Source organism: Electrona antarctica (assembly GCF_951216825.1).
Source record: "Electrona antarctica genome assembly, contig: scaffold_25, whole genome shotgun sequence".
Classification (NCBI taxonomy): Eukaryota; Metazoa; Chordata; class Actinopteri; order Myctophiformes; family Myctophidae; genus Electrona; species Electrona antarctica.
The window spans coordinates 7067548-7091841 of record NW_027637034.1 but is presented as its reverse complement, the minus strand read 5'-3'; the positions used below and the strand labels follow the sequence as shown (position 1 = coordinate 7091841).

General features: G+C 43.8%; 1 protein-coding gene across 1 annotated transcript; it reads right to left on the bottom strand.

Moving 5' to 3' along the window:
- Positions 1 to 1618: 1618 nt before the first annotated feature.
- Positions 1619 to 7020, bottom strand: LOC306919229 (uncharacterized protein; the record flags this gene model as incomplete). Its single annotated transcript, XM_079532049.1, has 4 exons — positions 6699 to 7020; positions 3868 to 4032; positions 3290 to 3424; positions 1619 to 1737 (listed from the first exon to the last, which is right to left on the bottom strand). Exons 1-4 carry the CDS (start codon positions 6991 to 6993, stop codon positions 1619 to 1621), a joined length of 714 nt encoding a protein of 237 aa, XP_079388175.1. The 5' UTR covers positions 6994 to 7020.
- Positions 7021 to 24294: the final 17274 nt, after the last annotated feature.

Here is a 24294-nt window from a genome sequence, read left to right as displayed (position 1 = left end):
GAGCGAGACGGCATATTATCGATTGTAACATATTTTTCATTTACACTTAAACGCCTCGTTTTGAATGATGTTGATATGGCGCTGCACTAGTATAGCCTTTGCGTTATTGACATATTTGTGGTCTGGCGGCTGGAATTGTGTGTTACCTTGCATGACTTTGATGTTTCAAAAACCACTGCTTGCTAATTATGACTCATGATTTCACACCTGATTGTGTTCCTTTAAGTAGCCTACCACAGCCGGAGTGATCATGTTTTTTGGGGGGCTTGCGTTCTTGAAGTACATTCACTAAAAACGCCGGGACAGCGCTCCACACGTCCCAAACTCTTCTCCCTTCTGGCTCCAAAACTATGGTATGGGCCTGGGCCGGCTTAGCGGTCCAGGCACCTTGGCTGGTAATCCAGCATGACAGTATGTTGCGGGTTCGAGTCCCGATCCCGACAAACTTTACTGTGTGTCTTATCTGCCCATCTCTCTCCCTGTTTTCTGTCTACCTACAGTAAATCTATCAATAGAGGCAGAAAAGCCCCAAAAAATATCTAAAAATAAAAAACAAACAAACTAAAACTATGGAATGCACTTCCCATTGCAATCAGAACTCCAGACTCACTCCCAATCCTCCGCCATAGCCACCCCTTCAGACTCCATCTTCAGACTAGGAAAAAATACAAAGAGACTCTATAAAAGGTTTGAATCTTATCCCTCAATGTGGAGTAGTGGCTGGAAAAAGAATCAACAGATTACTCTTTGGCCACATTTTCCAAAATTGAACATTGATGGTGCGCTGACTGCGCTCTGTGCTGTATGGCTGTTTGTTTACATTATAGCGTTCTCATAGAAGATGTGAGACGAGTTGAATGTTAACTATGGAATCGCACATTTCCCGTCAGTTGGTGTGTCGGCACCATATATGGTGGGTGGGAGAGCGTGTGACATCACGTGACATCATCAGGGATGAACACGTGACATCACATGACATCATCAGGGATGGAGATCCCTGATTTCATCAATATTAAGCCCATACTGTAAATGGAGATCCCTGATGTCATCAATATTGGCCAGCAACTCTACATCTGACCTCTAACCCTAAGATCTCCATATATGGAGCTGACCTGTTCTGACATGCCATATGTTGATCCTACATCCATCCTTCCTCTTCAATGTCTCCCTTTTGACCGATACCTGTCCATTTAAACTCTAGATGGGCCTGCCCCAAAGTTATTAGTGCAGCCGCGCCCGGCAGCCAGCGAAAACTAGAGTTCTTAACAGGCCCAAAAATTAAGATTTTACCCCCCATGCCAAGCAGTCTGCCGTCACCCAGGTGGATGCGTGCACGCGACCTGAGGTCGCTTCTCGCCCTCAGGTCGCTTCTCGCCCTCAGGTCGCTTCTCGCCCTCAGGTCGCTTCTCGCCCTCAGGCATCTTACTGGTACTGAAGTAGAATGAACTGCAAAGCCTTATGTGAACCCATTAATACTTTTACTGACGAACCGGCGTCCCATTCAGAATACATTTTGATCAAAGCAGAGGTTAATGCATCAACGCATTCACATTGTTAATGCTAAAATCGATAACCGATTCATATCTGTTCATCTTTACACTCTCAGTACCGACCCACTTTAACCAATAAAACAAATAAAGACGGAGTGATTTAGGTGGTCTTCAGGTTCCTGTTTAATAGAAACAGTCGTGGCTGGAGAACTGATCTTCACCTGCAGACTGGACTCCACAGACTGGTCTGGAATGAAGGTGACATTAGTAACAACTTTAATAATAAGGTTGTTCATGTGTTATAAACAGCATAACCACTCCTGTAGAAAACTGAACCAGACTAAATTGATTTATACTGTATTATGAACCAGAATGATTTACATATAAAATAAAATAAAATGAAAATCAGACCCATCTGTACCAAGTGGCGCTGTACTGTACTCGTGCTGTAGTACTGTACAAGCCGCCCTCCCTGGTGTGTGTGTGTTAGGCTGTGCAACAGTGACACTTGGTAGTCAACAAACGCTATAACGCTATTTCCGTGCTTGGACGGACAGACAGACCCAGCCAGGAGGGACACGCATTGCTGTGCATTGGAGTGGCTGCACCACTTAAAAATGAAAGAACAAAATGAAAGCACATCTAGAAACTAAAGCAGTATTTTTTCATTGCATAATTGAAACAGCCAATCAGCTTGATAACAGATGAATGATCCTGAAATAGATATGAAATAGATATGACAGAGTAGCAGCATCTCTGCCTCCCAGCCTCCACATCAGTGTCCAAACACACATTTATATTGGCAGGCAATGTCCACAACGCTAACAACATTGATTTCTGCAGGTCTCCGGACATCTCAGCCATTCTCCATCGGAAATGAGGAGGTGGAGAGGGTTTCTAACTTTAAGTTTCTGGGCGTGACTATGGCCGACGACCTGTCCTGGAGGACCACCATCACCTCTGCTGTGGGGAATGCACAGCAACGCCTTTTCTTTCTAAGGAAACTTAGATGGGCAAAACTCCCACAGAGACTGTTGATCAACTTATACCACTGTGCAGTAGAGATCTCCACAGTCTTCACCTCCCGCTGCCTACGCTGTGCCAATAACATCCTACAGGACCAGTTCCACCCAGCACACGTCTGCCCTCTGGTAGGAGATACTGTTCTATCCGGTCCAGAACCAGCAGACTGACCAACAGCCTCTACCCACAGGCTACCAGGGTGCTGAATGAACAACCTGCCCCCCGCCTACACCATCCCTGACCCTCCTCTAGTATTATACGTGTACTGTACTGGACTTGGACTATGCATTAAACTTTGCATTGCTGAACTCTATTATTATTACACTGCACTATTACGTTGCACTTTGCACTTTGGGTATTATGTATTACAGTGCGTTTATTTGTATGCCAGTGGTGAAGCTCAACTTGCATTGTTTCGTGCAAGCAATGACAATAAAGATCTATCTATCTATCTATCTATCTATATAGTATGTAAACATCAGGTGAAAATGAAAATGATATTGAAAAAAGTCAAGAAGTAACACAAATACCTGATCTACAAGCTGCTCAACGTGTGTGGTATCGTGACCTTGTAAAACATGGCATAATCTTGGACATAGTTTGAATGCTGATTAATCGTGATTAATATATTTATAAACTCAGATTAATCTGGTTAAAATGTTTAATCATTTGACAGCCCTACTTAAAATGTATTTCAAAATGTAAAAGTATTTCTTTAAGCAGTATTTAGTTAAGCAGTATTTGTATTGCGTATTTGAAAACAGTCATTGACCCACCAGCCTCTTCTGGTCTTTGAAGTAGCTCCTCTTGTTCCTTAATCTGTGAAGGTTGTGGTTCCTCCTGGACCAGACTGGAGCTCCTCTCCTCTTCAGGTGAGACCTCCTCTTTACACACAAGAATGTGCAGAAAGTCTAGGAAAAAATACAAAGACTCTATAAAAGGTTTGGATCTTGTACTTCAGTGCGGAGTAGTGGCTGGAAAAAGTATCAACAGATTACTCTTTGGCCACATTTTCCTAAATTGAACTTTGATGGTGCGCTGACTGCGCTTTGTGCTGTATGGCCGTTTGTTTACATTGTAGTGTTCTCATAGAAGATGTGAGACGAGCTGAATGTTAGGTCAGTGAGTCTTCTTCAGCAGGTTAGTTAATACTGAAGTAGAATTAACTGCAAAGCTTCAGTGAACCCATTCATACTTTTACTGCCGAACCGTCGTCCCATTCATAATACGATCAATGTAGTCACATTGTTAATGCTAAAATCGATAACCGGGTGATATCGGTTCATCTTCACACCCTCAGTACCGACCCACTTTCACCAATAAAACAAATAAAGACCGAGTAATTTAAACTTACTGAGATCCAGGTGGTCTTCAGGTTCCTGTGTAAGGTGGTATTCAGGTTCCTGTTTAAGGTGGTCTTCAGGTTCCTGTGTAAGGTGGTATTCAGGTTCCTGTTTAATAGAAACAGTCGTGGCTGGAGAACTGATCTTCACCTGCAGACTGGACTCCACACACTGGTCTGGAATAAAGAAATATAATAAATAATTTAATAAGGAATTTGATGTGATATTAACAACTTTCATAAAAAGGCTGCCGCTGATCATGTGTCATGAAAGGAGTATAATATATTTATCATATTAAACTTTATAAACACCTCCTGTATAAAACTGAACCAGACAAAATTCATTTAAATTATGAATCAGAAAGTTTTAACCAGCTACGCTGACACCCAAACCCTAACCTCACAGGGAAGACACGGCTGTTTCGGGAGCCATGGGTGAGTTTTAACCAGCAACGCCGACACCCAAACCCTAACATCACAGGGAAGACACGGGTGATTTTTAACTGGCAACTCATATCGTGAGCCGTGACTGTTGTCGGCAGTTGCGGCGTCGGCCACGAAACAAACCAACACTGCCGCGGAACTCCACTAATCCCCCCACCTTCCCAGGCAGGTGCCGCCCCTCCCTCCGGCAGTGCCGCCCGCGTCTGATTGCCGGTGTCGGAGAATGCACTCGCTCCTTCTGAATTATGGAGATACAAGGTTTCTCTGCCCGGCAGCAATGATAAAAAGTAAACCCAGCTGCTATAATAGAACAGTGACAAACATGTAGAACTCAGGATTCACATGGAAACGGTGAGGGCCTCACAGAACGTAGACCAGATGTCTCCCTTTGCGTGGGACAGTCCCTCATTTCCAAGACTTTTCAAGCATCCCACAAAATGAGACCCTGTCCCACATTGTGACTGACAAGCATCAATGTTCAAATGCCCTAATATATTCAGTCCGGTAACAAGACAACTCACCCTTTTTGCCCCTCCAAGTGAGTTGTCCGGACATCTCACCCCGAATGTCCGGACAACTCACCAGGGGTGAGATGTCTTCACTTTCGGGATGAGTTGTCTGACGAGTAGCCTTTGAGCTCTTTTATATACTTTACTGAATATTGCACAATAATACTTTATTTCACAAGAATATAACAGAAGTCAAATGTACGGTCAAATGTAATGTAGTTTATTTAAATATAGAAACATTGTAAACAAAGTTTTGTTCTCGAAAAACAGCTGTGTGTGTGTGTGTGTGTGTGTGTGTGTGTGCGTGTGTGTGTGCGTGTGTGTTAAACTTCTGAAGAAATTTGTAAAACTGTGTTGACAAATTGTCCATTATTACAACCCAGTCTAGGGCAACCTTGGGTCGCAACCTTAAAATGGACTCCCTCCTACCCAGTTCCCAATTCAGTCAGGCCACACATGGTTAAAATCCTATGGCTGTAGGATTTATTCAATATAAAATGCAGTGCAGTGTACAATACCTCAGGGTGGGGACCATAGTTTCCAAATAACACAACAATCATAATAACATACTCTTAACTAGCAAAAGGAAACCAAAATACAAATATCTGACCTAACATAAACAAACGACAAAAGAAGAGGTCCCCCACCCCTACATTACCGGGAGTAAACCATGTTGACAGTGAAACGTCCTAAAATACTGGTAATGGCTAGCTAAAAGCACTCAACCACCAGACTGGTGTTGTTGGGAGACTGGCATGGAGGAAGACCTCTGAAGATCTGAAGGTAGGCAGCTTTATACTCCAGACCAGAAAGCCAGGAGCCAATCACCTGTGAGGTTCCACCACTCAGCCAGTCACACTCAGCAACCACTCATTCACCATTCACACAAGCTGGTAATCACTCAGTCACTCACTCAATCAGTCACACCCACTTTTGTGTTACACCTGGTGACCCCTAGGCCGGGTCGTAACATCCATACATATGTTAAAATTACCTGAACCCCTCCTAAATAAATAATTAGCGCGCAACTGCGCACGTCTGTAGGAACCGATAGTTAGATCCGAAATTGAACTCACCCCAGCAGAAAGTACAGACAACTCACCCCGCCATGTCAGAAAGTGAAGACAACTCACCGGGGTGAGTTGTCTAGTATTCGTTAGTCCCCTAATAGTTCCTGATAGATGCCTTTTTAAGCCTTTTAAAATAACATGAGCAATATCCCCAGCTACAGGGGGTAGCACTTATCCTACCCCCTTAGATAGCACTTTTTAGACTTAGATAGCATTTGAAACAGACTTATAGCATGTCATGTAGACAGCACAATAATTGCATTGTATGTAGTCATAGCACATCATAGTACATATGTATAGCATAGTATAGTATATATGTATAGTTAATATGTATAGTGTCATTATATAGATATGTTCTAGTTACGTTCTTAGCTTACGCATGTTTCTTGATAAATGCATTTTATATATGTGATGTATTCCCATACTTTTGTTCTTGCCTAATGTAAATCGCCCTGGATTAAGAGCGTCTGCTAAATGCCTAAATTGTAATTGTACAGTACCAAGTCGGCCATACCACTGATGAGCACATCAAAACACAAACACACACACACACACGCACGCACGCACGCACGCACGCACGCACACACGCACACGCGCAATTGGTGACGACAATCCGTTTTACTCTTATGTACCTGAACACAAGATTTACCAATAAAGAAAAACGTGAAGCTACTGGGAAATGTAGTTCAGTTCAGCTAGCTTAATGCTACCTGTAGCTAAGCTGAGTTTACTAACCTACAGTGTGTAGTTTGGTGGTGTTGGTGTGTGTGTGTGTGTGTGTGTGTGTCTGTGTGTGTGTGTGTGTGTGTAACACACATACCTGCAGTGTGTAGATCGATGTCCATATCAACATCAATGTCCAGCACTTTGTTTTGTTTCTCCAGCAGAGTTTCTAGTGTCTCCATCTCTCTCTGGAAGAGGTTGACCATGACCTGAGCAGCCAAACTGAGACGCTCCAACACAAACACTCTGACATCAAGCTTCACACAACAAACATCAGCACCACCACTCTGCTGCTGTTTGTCCAAAACACACAATATATCCTCTCCCACCGACGTCATGTGTTCATGTATCTTCAGCCGTACAGATGCCATTTGACACGTTTTGACCTCCATTATGAGACGTCGTTTTAGCAGCACTCCGTTTATTTCACACCACGATAAAAAAACAACCAGAGCTAAATGCTAACAAACTCCATGTTGCAGTGCTAACCGCAACAACAACGGCACTGTTTTTTTGGCAAATCTAAGGGAGCAAATATAAGACTTCCGGTGGACGATCTCTTCAAAATAACAGTATACCCTCTAGAGTATTGAAAAAAAGCACATTAAAACTACAAATGAAGCATTTAAATGATGCTATATGATCGATGCTATAAGACACACATTATGTTTCTGTGTAAAAATAAGTAATTAAATAACGTAAAAAAGTTATCTAAATGGATAAATGCTATTCACTGGAGTGCATGGACTTTATAAAGTGGACACTGGACAAAAGACGGCTCCGCGAGGCAACTGTTGTGACATATGCACGCGTTCAGGGAGATGTCCTCTACCACACCCCACTCTCCGCTAAGCGGGAGAGGTGTAAAATTCCGAGCAGCAGACCTTCTACTGCTGTCAACGGTAAAAATTGTGCCGTTTCCAGACCCAGAGTGGACACTGGACAAAAGACGGCTCCGCGAGGCAACTGTTGTGACATACACACGCGTTCAGGGAGATGTCCTCTACCACACCCCACTCTCCGCTAAGCGGGAGAGGTGTAAAATTCCGAGCAGCAGACCTTCTACTGCTGTCAACGGTAAAAATTGTGCCGTTTCCAGACCCAGAGTGGACACTGGACAAAAGACGGCTCCGCGAGGCAACTGTTGTGACATACACACGCGTTCAGGGAGATGTCCTCTACCAAACCCCACTCTCCGCTAAGCGGGAGAGGTGTAAAATTCCGAGCAGCAGACCTTCTACTGCTGTCAACGGTAAAAATTGTGCCGTTTCCAGACCCAGAGTGGACACTGCATAGATATATATAAACACTAGATGGCTCAAGGCGGAGTTTCTGACGTCGTTCACCCGGCAGCCATCTTACTTCGGGGCTACAGTACAGCATGTTCAATGGCAGCTCAAACAGAAACAGTCATAACTCGCTCAAATCTTGACGGATTTACAAACGGGTTGGTTTATTACAAACGTTGTCAACGTGGCTATGATTCAGGACGCGTATCTGCTTAATTTATGTTTTTTATATGAACGTCGTATAAAAGCATATAAGTATGCGGACGTCTCTGACGTTTATAACAAACCAAACCGTTTGAAAATCGGTTGAAAATTGAGCAAGTTATGGTCATTTAAGAGTACATGTCCCATAGACACAATGTTATGTGTCCCGAGGTAAGATGGCCGCCACGTAACGACGTCGCTCTCCATTGGCCAACAGCGCGGGTGAGCTATCTAGAGTTTATATATATCTATGGGACACTGGACAAAAGACGGCTCTGCGAGGCAACTGTTGTGACATACGCACGTATGCATACGCATTACTTATTTTTACACAGAAACATAATGTGTCTTTACAATAACTAATGTAATAATAATACTATAATGTAATGTAATAATTATTTAATTAACGGCACTTTTATTCTGAAAGCAACCGGATGTCTTAAATTTGCTAGCTCTCAAACAGGAAGTTCTAAGATTTGCCAAAAAGACGGAGCCAAAAACAACACGCACTTACTTCCGTTTCCGGATCAACGTGTTTCGAACTTTCGAGCGCATGCGCACCAATGGATCCTCCAGGCCGTTTGCTCAATGCAAAGGCTCTTCCTTTCGCCCCCTGGTGGAGGAGGTGTGTAACTGTACGGACGGATTGAATACTTTATTAACAGTTTGTGAAAGAAAGGACAGAAGTTATACAATAATCTAAAATAATAATCTAAAATCAATAATCTAAAATCAATGATCTAAAACCAATTATCTAAAAGAATTATATAAAAGCCCTGAGAGCTGGGGGCTTGTTTCCATTTCAGACAGACAGACAGACAGACAGACAGACAGACAGACAGACAGACAGACAGACAGACAGACAGACAGACAGACTAACACCAAAATACAATATCATGAAAATATATAAAACAGTACAGTATGTATAGGAATACATTAATAGATAATTGAGTCATTTCACGAAACCGGTACGATTTGGCCTTTTCTTAATAGCCCACAATATTATGGACATAATAGCTATCAGAAAAACATAATTTCCCATCTCAGGCATTCAATTAATATTTTTATGTATTTTTATATAGAATAATATAGTAACGTGGTTGAAAATTATAACGGGGTTGTGTCAACCCCGTTGTTCACGGGGTTGTGATTTTTTACTCAAGAAGGCCACTACTCTACCTGTGGTGATTAAGAGGAGACCACATGGCATGCATGAGATTGGAGGGGAGAATGACTTGTGTAACGGGGTTGAGTGCGATTGGGTGACAGAGCTATATAATGCTAATTTAATGATTAATCATCTATTTATTCAAAAACTAAACATGACCAGCAATAAAGCACCGATAGATTTACATGTGAATGGCATAATTTATGGATTTTTGTACATTTTTAATAGTCATATCTCAAGTCCACTTTCATCGAAGGCCATTGGGGACATGAAAAAATGGACAAAATAGGGGGTGTCTACTGAAAGATAGCAAGATAATTTCTGATATGAAGATAAAATCCATGTACTATTTACACAATATTAAAGGGAACATTTAAATTGATGAAAAAAGCTTTTAAAAATAAGATGTGGTGACTCAATCGATAAAATACACCTTAAAAGGTCATAGGGACTGCAAATCGTACCGGTTTCGTGGAATGACTCAATTAAATACATAAATAAAAACACAAACAAACAGAACAAAGGCTATGTATTAGTTTGGTCAGCAGCTGCAGTGAGTTTCACGTCATTTATAATTAATACAATCAGATTCAGATTAGACTTTTCTGTTTGGATGAATGGGCTGTCAAGGGTTGGTATTGCAACTCCGAACGCGCCCTATATGCCAGATAGCAGAAATAGCACAAGAGACAATTATGTCTACATATTTACACATAACTCCATATCCATGGAGCAGCTGGTTTATACTGGTTTATCATGACATGATGAAGCTTTGTTTCATTATATTGTACAATGTAGCCTACATTCCACACAAATATAAGATTATACTCTATTTGCAGAGTAATGTACTAAATTGTATGAATAATCTATTTTACACACTGTGACTGAACATTGAACAAAAGCAACACTCGGAGACTGTACCCAGCTAACATGTCCAAGTGGGCCCCATATGGGGTGCATGTGTGCGTATGGGTACCAAGTGGGCATGGGCTAGAACTGGGCAATTATACTGGGTTCCAGGTAGGTTCTATGTGGGCTAAGTGGGCATGGGCTTGAACTGGGCAAATATCGTGGGTTCGATATGGGTTACAGATGGGCCAAGTGGGCGTGGGTTAGAACTGGTCACCCATGTATGGGTCCCTTGTGGGTTATATATGGGCTAAGTGGGCATGGGTTAGAACTGGGCTCCCATGTCTGGGTCCTATATAGGTTACGTATGGGCTAAGTGGGCATGGGTTAGAACTGGTCACCCATCTATGGGTCCCTTGTGGGTTATATATGGGCTAAGTGGGCGTGGGTTAGAACTGGGCTCCCATGTCTGGGTCCTATATAGGTTATGTATGGGCTAAGTGGGCATGGGATAGAACTGGGCATGCATGTCTGTGTCCCATATGGGTTATATGTGGGCTAAGTGGGCATGGGTTAGAACTGGTCACCCATCTATGGGTCCCTTGTGGGTTATATATGGGCTAAGTGGGCGTGGGTTGGACTGGTCATGCATGTATGGGTCCCTTTTGGGTTATATCTGGGCTAAGTGGGCATGGGTTAGAACTGGTCATGGATGTATGGGTCCCTTGTGGGTTATATATGGGCTAAGTGGGCATGGTTTAGAACTGGTCACGCATGTCTGGGTCCTATATAGGTTATGTTTGGGCTAAGTGGGCATGGGTTAGAACTGGGCACGCATGTCTGTGTCCCATATGGGTTACGTATTTACCATTTACCATTTTACGTATGGGCTAAGTTGGCATGGGTTAGAACTGGTCACCCATCTATGGGTCCCTTGTGGGTTATATATGGGCTAAGTGGGCATGGGTTAGAACTGGGCTCCCATGTCTGAGTCCTATATAGGTTACGTATGGGCTAAGTGGGCATGGGTTAGAACTGGTCACCCATCTATGGGTCCCTTGTGGGTTATATATGGGCTAAGTGGGCGTGGGTTAGAACTGGTCATGCATTTATGGGTCCCTTGTGGGTTATATATGGGCTAAGTGGGCATGGGTTAGAACTGGTCATGCATGTATGGGTCCCTTGTGGGTTATATATGGGCTAAGTGGGCATGGTTTAGAACTGGTCACGCATGCCTGGGTCCTATATAGGTTATGTATGGGCTAAGTGGGCATGGGTTAGAACTGGGCACACATGTCTATGTCCCATATGGGTTACGTATGGGCTAAGTGGGCATGGGTTTGAACTGGTCACCCATCTGTTGGTCCCTTGTGGGTTATATATGGGCTAAGTGAGCGTGGGTTAGAACTGGTCATGCATGTATGGGTCCCTTGTGGGTTATATATGGGCTAAGTGGGCATGGGTTAGAACTGGTCATGCTTGTCTGGGTCCTATATAGGTTATGTATGGGCTAAGTGGGCATGGGTTAGAACTGGGCACGCATGTCTGTGTCCCATATGGGTTACTTATGGGCTAAGTGGGCATGGGTTAGAACTGGTCACGCATGTCTGGGTCCCTTGTGGGTTATATATGGGCCAAGTGGGCATGGGTTAGAACTGGTCACCCATGTCTGGGTCCTATATAGGTTATGTATGGGCTAAGTGGGCATGGGTTAGAACTGGTCATGCATGTATGGGTCCCTTGTGGGTTATATATGGGCTAAGTGGGCATGGTTTAGAACTGGTCACGCATGCCTGGGTCCTATATAGGTTATGTATGGGCTAAGTGGGCATGGGTTAGAACTGGGCACGCATGTCTATGTCCCATATGGGTTACGTATGGGCTAAATGGGCATGGGTTTGAACTGGTCACCCATCTGTTGGTCCCTTGTGGGTTATATATGGGCTAAGTGAGCGTGGGTTAGAACTGGTCATGCATGTATGGGTCCCTTGTGGGTTATATATGGGCTAAGTGGGCATGGGTTAGAACTGGTCATGCTTGTCTGGGTCCTATATAGGTTATGTATGGGCTAAGTGGGCATGGGTTAGAACTGGGCACGCATGTCTGTGTCCCATATGGGTTACTTATGGGCTAAGTGGGCATGGGTTAGAACTGGTCACGCATGTCTGGGTCCCTTGTGGGTTATATATGGGCCAAGTGGGCATGGGTTAGAACTGGTCACCCATGTCTGGGTCCTATATAGGTTATGTATGGGCTAAGTGGGCATGGGTTAGAACTGGGCACGCATGTCTGTGTCCCATATGGGTTACGTATGGGCTAAGTGGGCATGGGTTAGAACTGGTCACCCATCTATGGGTCCCTTGTGGGTTATATATGGGCTAAGTGGGCGTGGGTTAGAACTGGTCATGCATGTATGGGTCCCTTGTGGGTTATATATGGGCTAAGTGGGCATGGGTTAGAACTGGTCACACATCTATGGGTCCCTTGTGGGTTATATATGGGCTAAGTGGGCGTGGGTTAGAACTGGTCATGCATGTATGGGTCCCTTGTGGGTTATATATGGGCTAAGTGGGCATGGGTTAGAACTGGTCATGCATGTATGGGTCCCTTGTGGGTTATATATGGGCTAAGTGGGCATGGGTTAGAACTGGTCATGCATGTATGGGTCCCTTGTGGGTTATATATGGGCTAAGTGGGCATGGTTTAGAACTGGTCACGCATGTCTGGGTCCTATATAGGTTATGTATGGGCTAAGTGGGCATGGGTTAGAACTGGGCACGCATGTCTGTGTCCCATATGGGTTACGTAAAAGTGTCACAAATGCACCCAGAAACGATATATTTCCAATGTTTTAAAATAATCAATGGGTATCTATCCCCACTTACTTTTTCGACCCGATTTCAACGGTGGTGGTCTCATCTCTCTACGATGTTAGGAAGTGGGTGTAAACGCCTCCTATCGGTCCCTAGCCCTCGAAACATGTCTGGAAAAAAGTGAGACCATTTTCGGACTCAGCACGACGAGCTGAACACGCTGATATGCGTTTCCCAGCACACGGAATTACGGTTCTCTTAATTGGCTAGTTAATTGGTTAGTTTTCGACGCGTGATAGCTCGGTAACGATAGGTCCGCCAGCCAAGTAATTTACATGGGCGCGTACAGCACTCCGAGATCTACGCTCCGATTGGTCCGCCATTCTTGTGCGACACCCGTAGCAAGAGTTCTCCAACTCTGACCTGTCATCCACAAGCGTTATAGACATGATAAACCTTAGAGTGTATTGAATGGTGAAATGCTAACCCTAATTTTGAGAACCACACGTCCGTGAGCGGGGAGACACATATTGGCGCGATTGTCGCATCGATAGCTAAGCGTGGATGTAAGGCACGCCCATTTCCGACCCTTGTGGGCGGAGCTATCGTGCGTCAAAGTCTAACCCTAGTTTTCTGAAACGCATGACCGTGTGCGAGGAAACGCATATATGCGTGTGCGCATCATCGAGCCCTACGTGTGGATGTGAGCCACGCCCCTGTGCGACCTTTGTGGGCGGAGTTAACCACTCTTAATTAGGTGTGCTATGGACTTTATCCCTATTTTTAAAAAAGACCACTTGGCCGGACTTACCTTTCCACGCTGAATCCAACGGTACCATCCCCGTTCCTGTGCGACGTCGGGAAAGTTCCGAAAGGTGGCGCCAAATTTCCCAAAAAACATAATCCTATATAGGACCCATAGGGAAAGTACTGGGTCCTATATAGGACCCAGACATGAGTGACCAGTTCTAACCCATGCCCACTTAACCCATACATAACCTATATAGGACCCAGACATGAGTGACCAGTTCTAACCCATGCCCACTTAGCCCATACATAACCTATATAGGACCCAGACATGAGTGACCAGTTCTAACCCATGCCCACTTAGCCCATACATAACCTATATAGGACCCAGACATGAGTGACCAGTTCTAACCCATGCCCACTTAGCCCATACATAACCTATATAGGACCCAGACATGAGTGACCAGTTCTAACCCATGCCCACTTAGCCCATACATAACCTATATAGGACCCAGACATGAGTGACCAGTTCTAACCCATGCCCACTTAGCCTATACATAACCTATATAGGACCCAGACATGAGTGACCAGTTCTAACCCATGCCCACTTAGCCCATACATAACCTATATAGGACCCAGACATGAGTGACCAGTTCTAACCCATGCCCACTTAGCCCATACATAACCTATATAGGACCCAGACATGAGTGACCAGTTTTAACCCATGCCCACTTAGCCCATACATAACCTATATAGGACCCAGACATGAGTGACCAGTTCTAACCCATGCCCACTTAGCCCATACATAACCTATATAGGACCCAGACATGAGTGACTAGTTCTAACCCATGCCCACTTAGCCCATACATAACCCATACAGGACCCATACAAGGGTGACCAGTTTTGCCTTGCCAAAAATAACTGAACGTATGGATAAGTCGGCTACGCGCCCACACACACACACACACACACACACACACACACACACACACACACACACACACACACACACACACACACACACACACACACACACACACACACACACACACAGTTAGAGCATATCTGGGTAAAGAACTGCAGAAAGTAAGCAGCTGACAGCAAGTTATCATAAATGAAATCTGTACCAGCTTTTTTCTTGAAAGTAATGATAAGTTACAATAAGTGTAAGTGTTCCTTTGATGATCTTGGATGTGAACAACAGTGTATAAAGTCTAGATAGATATGGATGGACGAACAGTCAGACGGACGGACAAAGAGAGAGAGTACCGGCCATTGTATAAACTTGTGTTGCAGATGGAAGCTTTTCATTGATTTCATGAGCTTGTAGATCTGCTATTCTGGGCAAAATGGGCGGATATTTCCCTAGGAATTATTACATTACATTACATTACATTACAGTCATTTAGCAGACGCTTTTATCCAAAGCGACTTACAATAAGTGTATTCAACATAGGTAGGGAACAAAAACTACTAATCACCAGAAGTCTTTAGTGCATTTTCTGCAAAAACAAGCCACCAAGAGTATACCTAGCGCTAAGGTAAAAGTGCAATATATCAGCTACCTATTTCCTTAAACAGATGAGACAAAATAGCTAAATCAAATGAGCATGAGCTAAGACAATTAAGTGTATCGACTAAACAAGATCCAATAAACAATACAGCAATAGAAAACAAGCGTTCGTACAACTAGTTAACAACAAGTAGGTCAGGCAGAGAGGAAGGGTAGTGTTTCCTGAAGAGGTGGGTTTTCAACCTGCGGCGAAATATGGGCAGTGACTCTGCTGTCCTAACCTCAGTGGGAAGTTCATTCCACCACTGTGGGGCCAGAACAGAAAAGAGTCGTGACCGTGTGGATCGGCCAGAAGGACCCTTGAGTGACGAGGCAATCAGTCGCCCCGAGGTGGCAGACCGAAGTGGTCGGGCAGGGGTGTAGGCATCGACCATAGCCCGGAGGTAGGAAGGAGCCGTTCCTTTCACTGCCCTATAGGCTAACACCAGGGTTTTGAACTGGATGCGAGCCGCTACGGGGAGCCAGTGTAGAGAACGGAGAAGGATGGTTGTGTGGGAGAACTTGAGGACTTGAATTATGTATAAAATTATGTATAAAATTATGTATAAAATTATGTATAAAATTATTATCTGAAGTAGGCAGCCCATGCACACACGTCAACTAGTGAATAGCAGTTAGGCGTGCACATCTTGTGTGCGGGACTATAATGCCTATGTCTAGCGATGTGCTGTGGATATTTCAACTAGTGGGGCTATGTCGCGCACACATGCACACTCACGAGCGATCACCGATTGAAATATCCTCTTAAATGTAGACCTAATATACCCACAATATACTGTATATCAACTGTAATGGGCAAACTTTAGTGTTAGTGTTTTAGTGTTTAATTATGCATTTACCTTGCAAACGTCATCTCTGAAATTTAATTAGTTTATCATCATAAATCCATCAGCCACCTACAGTACAGTCGACTCGACACAATGGACCTGGCCATCACCATTGATATGCATCCAAGGCCGGTCATCGGTCATTCCTATTGTTTCAAGCTGTGACCCAGGTGCGAAAACTCGGGCAACGTGCGTCTTCAAACTACTATATTCCATTGAGTGATGTCGCAACAGAGAGAGGAAGGAGGGACGGAGATAGAGGAGAGAGAGAGAGAGAGAGAGAGAGAGAGATGGGGGGGGGGAGTGACGGAGAGAGAGCGAGAGAGAGAGAGAGAGAGAGAGAGAGAGAGGGAGAGGGAGAGGGAGAGGGAGTGACAGAGAGAGAGAGAGAGGGAGGGAGGGACGGAGACAGACAGACAGACAGACAGACAGACAGACAGACAGACAGACAGACAGACAGACAGACAGAGATGATTTGGGATGGGGGAGGAAGGGAGAGAGAGAGAGAGAGAGAGAGAGAGAGAGAGGGAGATGGAGAGAGAGAGAGATTTAAAGAGTTCTTTACACTGCATATAGACCAGTAGGCCTACATGACCTCACCTATAAGTTATATGCAAGCAAATTAGAAGGATACAAACACAGAAACACAGCGAGGCTCCAAAAACAGATCAGAAAGAGAAGAGCAGTTCGTCATCATTCCCCACTGTACACAATCCTCCCCCCACTTTACACAGAAATCCTCAAGATTGTCCACCATTTTATAGTAGGTATATACTTGTCCGGTACAAGTAATACATCTTTCTGGACAAGGTTATTAAAAGTTTACTTGTCCGGTGGAAAAGTTTGTGACAGATAATTGGAACCCCTCACATCCGAGGTATTATTATTAAATAAAATGTTGAGGATGTATAATTTGCTCTGTCTGGTAATTCGTTTTTATTAATTGTATTATTTTCCACTGCTCTGCCAACTGCAGCAGGCCAATGTGTGTGCATGGCATGTTCTAGTGAGGGAGAGAGAGAGAGACTGAGAGGGAGAGAGAGGAGGGGTGGGGGAGGGAGAGAGAGACAGAGATGGCTGGGGGAGGGAGAGAGAGAGAAAGTCAGACAGACAGACAGACAGACAGACAGACAGACAGACAGAAATCCCATACTAATTTGAGGAGGGTGGGATTGTGCCTGTATACATGTCTGATAAATCTGTCAACTAATTAGTTGGATAAATGGTAAATGGTGCATTTATATAGCGCTTTCATCCAAAGCGCTTTACATAGATTGTCCCAATACTCATTCATACACCAATGGCGAAGGCACCAACCTGCACACCGCAAGCATGCAGTTTAACTGCCCTATAGGGTTCAGTGTCTTGTTCAAGGACACCTCAACACTATCTCTGTGTATCGAACTGGGAACCTCATCCATCCGGCTGTTCTACCGGCCATTCTACCCTGAGTGAGAACCACTGCCACCGGGAGGATGCACAGACAAGGTGTGCCACCCTATTGGTCCGACTGTGCTTAGACCGACACCCTACCCAAAACCCTAACCTAACCCATAACCGCAAGCACGGCGCATGTCGGACCAACGCATGTCGGGAGTGACGGGTGATTTCAGCATGTCGGACCTTTGGTATGTCTGCATGGAACCTACAAAATTTGCCCAGATCAAGCCCATGCTCACTTAGCCCACATAGAACCCACATGGAACCCGGTATAATTGCCCAGTTCTAGCCCATGCCCACTTCGTACCCAGAAAGCCTGCATGTGCAGGGCCCACATGGACGGCTGGGTGAGGATACGTCCCAGGTGATGACCTTGGGATACATCACTGAGGATACGTCCCAGGTGCATCCATGCGATGTTTTTTGTTATATTATTATTATTATTATTATTATTATTATTATTATTATTAATCACACACACACACACACACACACACACACACACACACACACACACACACACACACACACACACACACACACACAGAGAGAGAAGGTTGCAAGGCCACGTGACCGAAAGGCGAAATGTGATTGGTTGCCCTGCATCTGGTGACATTCCTCCTTACGTCAATTCTGGAGCTCCTCCCCCTCTTCTATTTGAATCTTCTACAACAGCCGGGCGGTTTTTATGTGACGGTCCTCTCCTCTCCGCAGATTTTTGGATTAAACAAACCGACAAAAGATCAGTAAAATGTTGTTGGACTAATTATGAAGTAATACTCGATCTATTCCTGGGATTGAATACTCTTTAAGCCAGATGTACGGTTGGCGCCTTCAGGATCAAGCAGTGAGTTGCAGTAAGTACATTATTGCAGCTGGTTTTTTCCCTCCATTTTCCCCGGCCAGTATATGCTTGTATAATTTAACCACATGAATGTTGAACAATGTTGTCTGTTCTGTTTGTGTTGATGTATTTTTTGGTGCACATGAATGTTATTCAATGAGTAGGCCTATGACTGCAGTCTCAGTGCTAATGCTATTGAAATGCTAACCTTTGCTAGCCAGTAGTTGGTTAGCTTAGCAGGCTTAAGCTACTAGGCTTGTGTGTGTGTGTGTGTGTGTGTGTGTGTGTGTGTGTGTGTGTGTGTGTGTGTGTGTGTGTGTGTGTGTGTGTGTGTGTGTGTGTGTGTGTGTGTGTGTGTGTGTGTGTGTGTGTGGTAGTAGTTGTTGGCTTCTGCGTTCGTGTGCAGCCTCTTCCAGAGGGAGATAAACTACAAATGGGGTCTCTAAACTCTATCTCTCTCTGGTAAATATATTTCGCGGACCCCCTGGTTATGCATCGCGGGGGGGGGGCTGGGGGGTCCGCGACGCATAGCCAGGGGGTCCGCGAAATAATTCAGATTTGTTTTCCTCCTTCCAATTTTTTTGTTTTTGTTTAGCCTATATATTTTTGGGGGGGCTATAGTGTGTGTGTGTGTGTGTGTGTGTGTGTGTGTGTGTGTGTGTGTGTGTGTGTGTGTGTGTGTGTGTGTGTGTGTGTGTGTGTGTGTGTGTGTGTGTGTGTGTGTGTGTGTGTGTGTGGGGGGCTAGCATTTGGAGATGGATGAGTTTATAGGGTGACTAAATAACAAGTGAGTTCAAATGTATTTCTCAGTGAAGTTTAAGAGCATTAAAGTTCTGTTTAAGTCAGTGGTTCAAGAAGTGGGGTCCTTGAGGGAGTTCAAGGGGTCCCAAGGATGGATAGTACAGTAACCAAATGAACCCTTACAGGTCTGTAACTCAGAGTGGTCAAATGGAACCAAATGGACCCTTACATGTCTAACTCTGAGCGTGTAACAACAAATGGAAACAAACATACCCAACATGTCAGTTTGGTTCCATTTGTACACTCTCAGAGTTAAATTAAAATGGTGGTCCCAGAGATAGAAATTCCATGGTCCGTAGCCTAATGCAGGTCAAATTGTGGGTCCTTGAAATAAAATGTGGTTGAGGAAATTTGAGAATCTTATTATGGGGTGTCAATTTTGGGGGTCCTAGAAGTACAGTAGGCCCAGGTGTTATGGATTTATACATGGACCAGGCATGCCAAGATAAATATTGAAGTAATAACCGCTACATGTAATCTAACATATGTTGGGTACTGTAGCCTACTCGCATTTGGAAGCTGTGTGTGTGTGTGTGAGTGGGGGGGGTGGGGGTGGCAGGAGCGACTACAACTGTCAGGGGTGGCCCCGCCCGCCGCAGCAGGGGGAAAAAAACGTTGGGTACATTGTAGACAAGTGAGAGAGAAAGAGGTTACTGTACTGCAACTTTTATACTCTACCTGGCAGGTTAAAACAAAAGCCACCATACTAGCATTTGAATGCCTGTGTCCGTAAAGGTGTGACTACATGACCTGCATTAGGCTACGGAACCCCATGGCATTTCTATCTCTGGGACCCCCGTAGTCGTTGCCGCTGAGCGGGGTTGTTTGTCTGTGTGTTTCTTTTGGGTAATTGATTCTTCTCTTCTTTTTGTATTTGTCCAAGTAAATTGGAAATGAAGATGTCCAGCCACAAATGACAAGCTGTGGTCTCTGTGTTCATGTCTGGAGTTGTATCCATCATAACAAGAAGTTCTGAAACCTGCGTCTTTTTTATGTTGCATAAGGTGAATTTGAGTTTTTAATTGTTAGAGTAACATGAGAAGATTCTACAAAATGTCTTGAAAAACAGTTTTTTTTCAAAAATAGCAGATCTACAAGCTCGTAGCGTATGAGCTTGCATATATGCTATTTTTCAATAGCTAAAGTATAAAATTATGGTTAATGTGGATAAACGCTAAAGTTCCAGGTCTTAGTGGGTTAAATGGTGAAGTTTAGCAAAACATTTTATATACACTAGTAAAAGCATGCCACATCATACAGCTGCTATAGAGCGCCCAAGTCCTGACGTCCTGAAGTAATTTCTCTATGGCGAATAACATGGGGCCATCTTAAGCGTGGTGGTCCAAAAAGAAACAAGCTGGTGTCTCTGTATCGTTTATACGTCGTTATATCGTTTATGTCAGTCACTCGTATATGATGGTCTGTTTCTAGTGGAAATTTAACTAAATTAGCAGCAGTAACAATAGTTTTTAACATATTTGTAGTAGGCAATGAGATGATGGCTTATGCTAGCCTATGCCATTCCATTCAAAGGTTTGGAATCATATTGCTTTAACTTCCCTTCCATGTCCCCTTCCCCTATTTTTGTGCTCTTTCTTTTGAAGACATGCATGGTGACATGCAACGTGAGAAGCTCACAAAGACAGAGACTTCTGCCAATATGATGTACAGACTGATGCTGAAACTTCCCAAAAGTGACAAGGAGGTAATGTTGTGTAACAATGGCTGTAGTTCTAAAACCTTTTCATGTCAATTCATGTCAAGGCATGCCATCGGAAATGTAGGGCCCTGGGGGTCCTTGCACCCCACCCCAACCCCTGCATTAGAATCCAGATCACCATAACTAAGTGTGTACAAATAAAACAAAATGGACCGTGAGGGTCCATTTGGTTCTTAACTATCCATCATTTATCTGGAGACCCCTTGGAACCCCCCCCCCCCCCCCCCCCCAAGGACCCCTGGGGATCCCCAGACTCTGCATGTCATGTGATGCTGTATTTCTCCTGAGCTGTTTGACATGTATTGTGGCCCACACCATGCTATTGCTTAAAGTTGTTTTTTTATGTTTGCTAAAAGGTATGTTTTTTTTTTAATTGAATGTAGGCCACCGCAAAAACATGGGACCTACTCCTTCCTGTGGAATGAACAGCTGTGGACCGACTAAATGTGTCCCAGAGAGTGATCCGCACACAAGTAGCCAACAGGACGCAGAGTATGACCTGCAGCCCCAGTGTCTCTCCTGGAGGTTCTCATGCAAGTATGTAAACTATGGAATTAAATGTATTTCATTTCTTTAAACATATACAGAGATTTAACATCTTGAAATGTAAAAATATGTGTAGGAACTGCGAGTCCCAGTGCGAATAGCTGCCCACCTGAAACCCTGATCAGCTGCTAGAACCCTGAATGTGACCATCTCTTGTGGGAAGCAGACAGAGCCGCCCCACTGGAACCAGTTGTAAGTTGAAATCTCGTATTCACTTCAAAATGTACTTTGTCTTTCTAACTTGAAATGGTGTTTGGCAACACATTTGATGTACACAAGTAGAAGCATGCCACAGTATTTCAGCTGTTTTAACTGCTGAAAAGGGATCACAACAATTCTGAACACAGGCCACTGTTTGTGTTTCACATAGAAAACACATTTGCCATATTAGCTCAAGACATTTAAAATTACTGGGGTTTTTTCTGTTCAGAAAATAATCCTCAATATGCAGCAATAATATCTTTAAAGACCGTAGCCATTCTTGATGTATAATTAACCGATTTAGACCTGAGGACATTTCTACAAATGCCTTCTAAATCAGTTTTCTTAAATACCTTTGTTTCTATGTCAGTCATTTTCATGTCAAGGACCCCCAAAAATTATGTAATTGGCTGCCGAATCCCATCTACAAATATGATGTTCCAGGGACCCCCCAGAAGCAAATATTTCAGTTTTACAAATGTTCACTCTGAAAGAATGTGTTCAAAGATTTGCACCACATTTTCAAGATTGTTCAAAATTAGCAGATCTACAAGCTTGTATATCTATTTTTATAGCTAAAGTATAACATAATGCTTAAAACACCAAAAGGGTTTCCTGTTCTGAATGGGTTAATCATGCAATTTCTTGTAGCACACAACTCATGATACATTCTTAATAAGGCTTAATACGGTGGTGGTTTTGGCCAATCCATTAGCCAGTAATAAAATCTGTTACAAAATCTGATACACAAAGAATCATGCTAGCATTACTAAGTCAGCTTCTTGTTATTTTTTTTAGGGACACTAAAGAAGAACACAGTGGCAGTCACAGGACATTCACCAGAAGGAGGGAGAGAAGGCGCTGTCAAAGTGGTTCACAGGAGCTCGTGCTTGAGGTGGGAATATGGCTGAAAGAGCTCAGAGATCACTTGAGAACACACAGGACAATGGGGCACAGCCCCAATAGAAAAAACAGACCACACACACACACACACACACACACACACACACACACACACACACACACACACACACACACACACACACACACACACACACACACACACACACACGCGCAAACAACTACCTCCTGAGAATAACCCTCTTTTAGTTCAAATTGAGAGTGCAAGTTTAATCTGTCTCTCTCCAGTTGGCTTTTTTGTGTTCAATTTTAAATGATTGTGTCAAGTCAAAAAGGTTCCAATTACTTTTTGTGTTCAGAATATTTAAGTTCCTCATGTAGTCTGCCCATGTATACCCTATTCTAAAATGATTGTTTAAAACAGTTAAGGTGAAATTTCACTTTCAAACATGTTTGGGGTAATTTTAACAGCTACACAGGCTTCTGTGAAGTGTGAACACCCCATACAGTTTAAGTTGCTTGATTCAGTATTTCACTCACTCACTCATCCCATGGCCTAGGGGGGTGTACAGGTGTCATGGTGGATGCTTGGGCACTCGGGTATCTCCAGTGCTTTTGATCTTCTGTTGTGCATATCAGGGTTTGAAAGCTGCAGCCAGTCCACTCCTTGATGTTGTCCACTCAGGACTTAATCTGCCTGTCTACTTTCCCTCCACTGTCCCCTGTACTTTGGTCTTTGACAGGGAGGGTATGTCTTGTGACATGACCATGAGAGTAGAGGCTCCTGTTCTCCAGCATGGGTGGTAGCTAAACTGTCTTAACATAATAATTTGTCCGGTCTTCTTATACGATATATGTAGCATTCTTCTGTCACACTTGCTTTCAAATGACTGTATCCTGTGCTCGGTGTCCGCTGTAAGTGTCCAGCTTTCAGAGCCAATGGAATAGGGTGGAGAGTACAAGTGACTTGTAAAGTCTGACCATCACTGAGAAGCTGATTTATTATTTATGTTTCCAAATACTGTATAGTCTAGTCATGGCTGATGTTGCTATCCCAATTATTGCTTTTATCTTTTGTGGAGCTGCCATCTTCACTCACAAAGGACCCAAGGTATATAAGTCCTTTACTTCCTACAGGCAAGTGGCCTGTTCCTTGGTGATATATGTATGGCTGTGGCTGGTGACCAGGATATTACTTTTCTCTTCATATCCATGCCATATGCTCTGCCTTGTGTTTTCTCATAAGTTTGATGTCATTGGAGATGGTAGGGTCTTCCTCTGATGGATATGGAGGTGTGATATTCTATGAGTGCTTCCTCCATGATGTTGTTTATAAGAACTGCACTGCTTGGGTATAGTGCTTGGATTACCTGTTGTGGTACAGGTCATGCTGGTGCTAAAGGTGCTTCTTAATCAGTATTCTGAATTTGAATATCTCCTTTTTGGTCTGAATCAAGATGATCTGCAGCATTACTTTGCTAGCCAGGCAGAAAAAAACTGTTTCTGTAGTTTTGTCACTGCCCTGCATTCCCTTTCTTGGGGTCTTTTATTGGGTACATTGCTTGGTTTCCCATATCTTTTGGTAGATGCGTGTCAATGCTATTATCATGTATTGCCCTCCATGCTTCCAAAGCTCTGCTGGGACATTATCGATAGCAGGCTCTTTACTGCCTCCTCTACTTCAGCTTGAAGTATTGGGGCATCCTACCACATGCACTACTGGACTTCATGGCACTAGTATGTTGGGATCTGGTCTTATTGCACATTTGTATAGTTCCTAACAATACTCTGTCCATCACTTGGATATTGC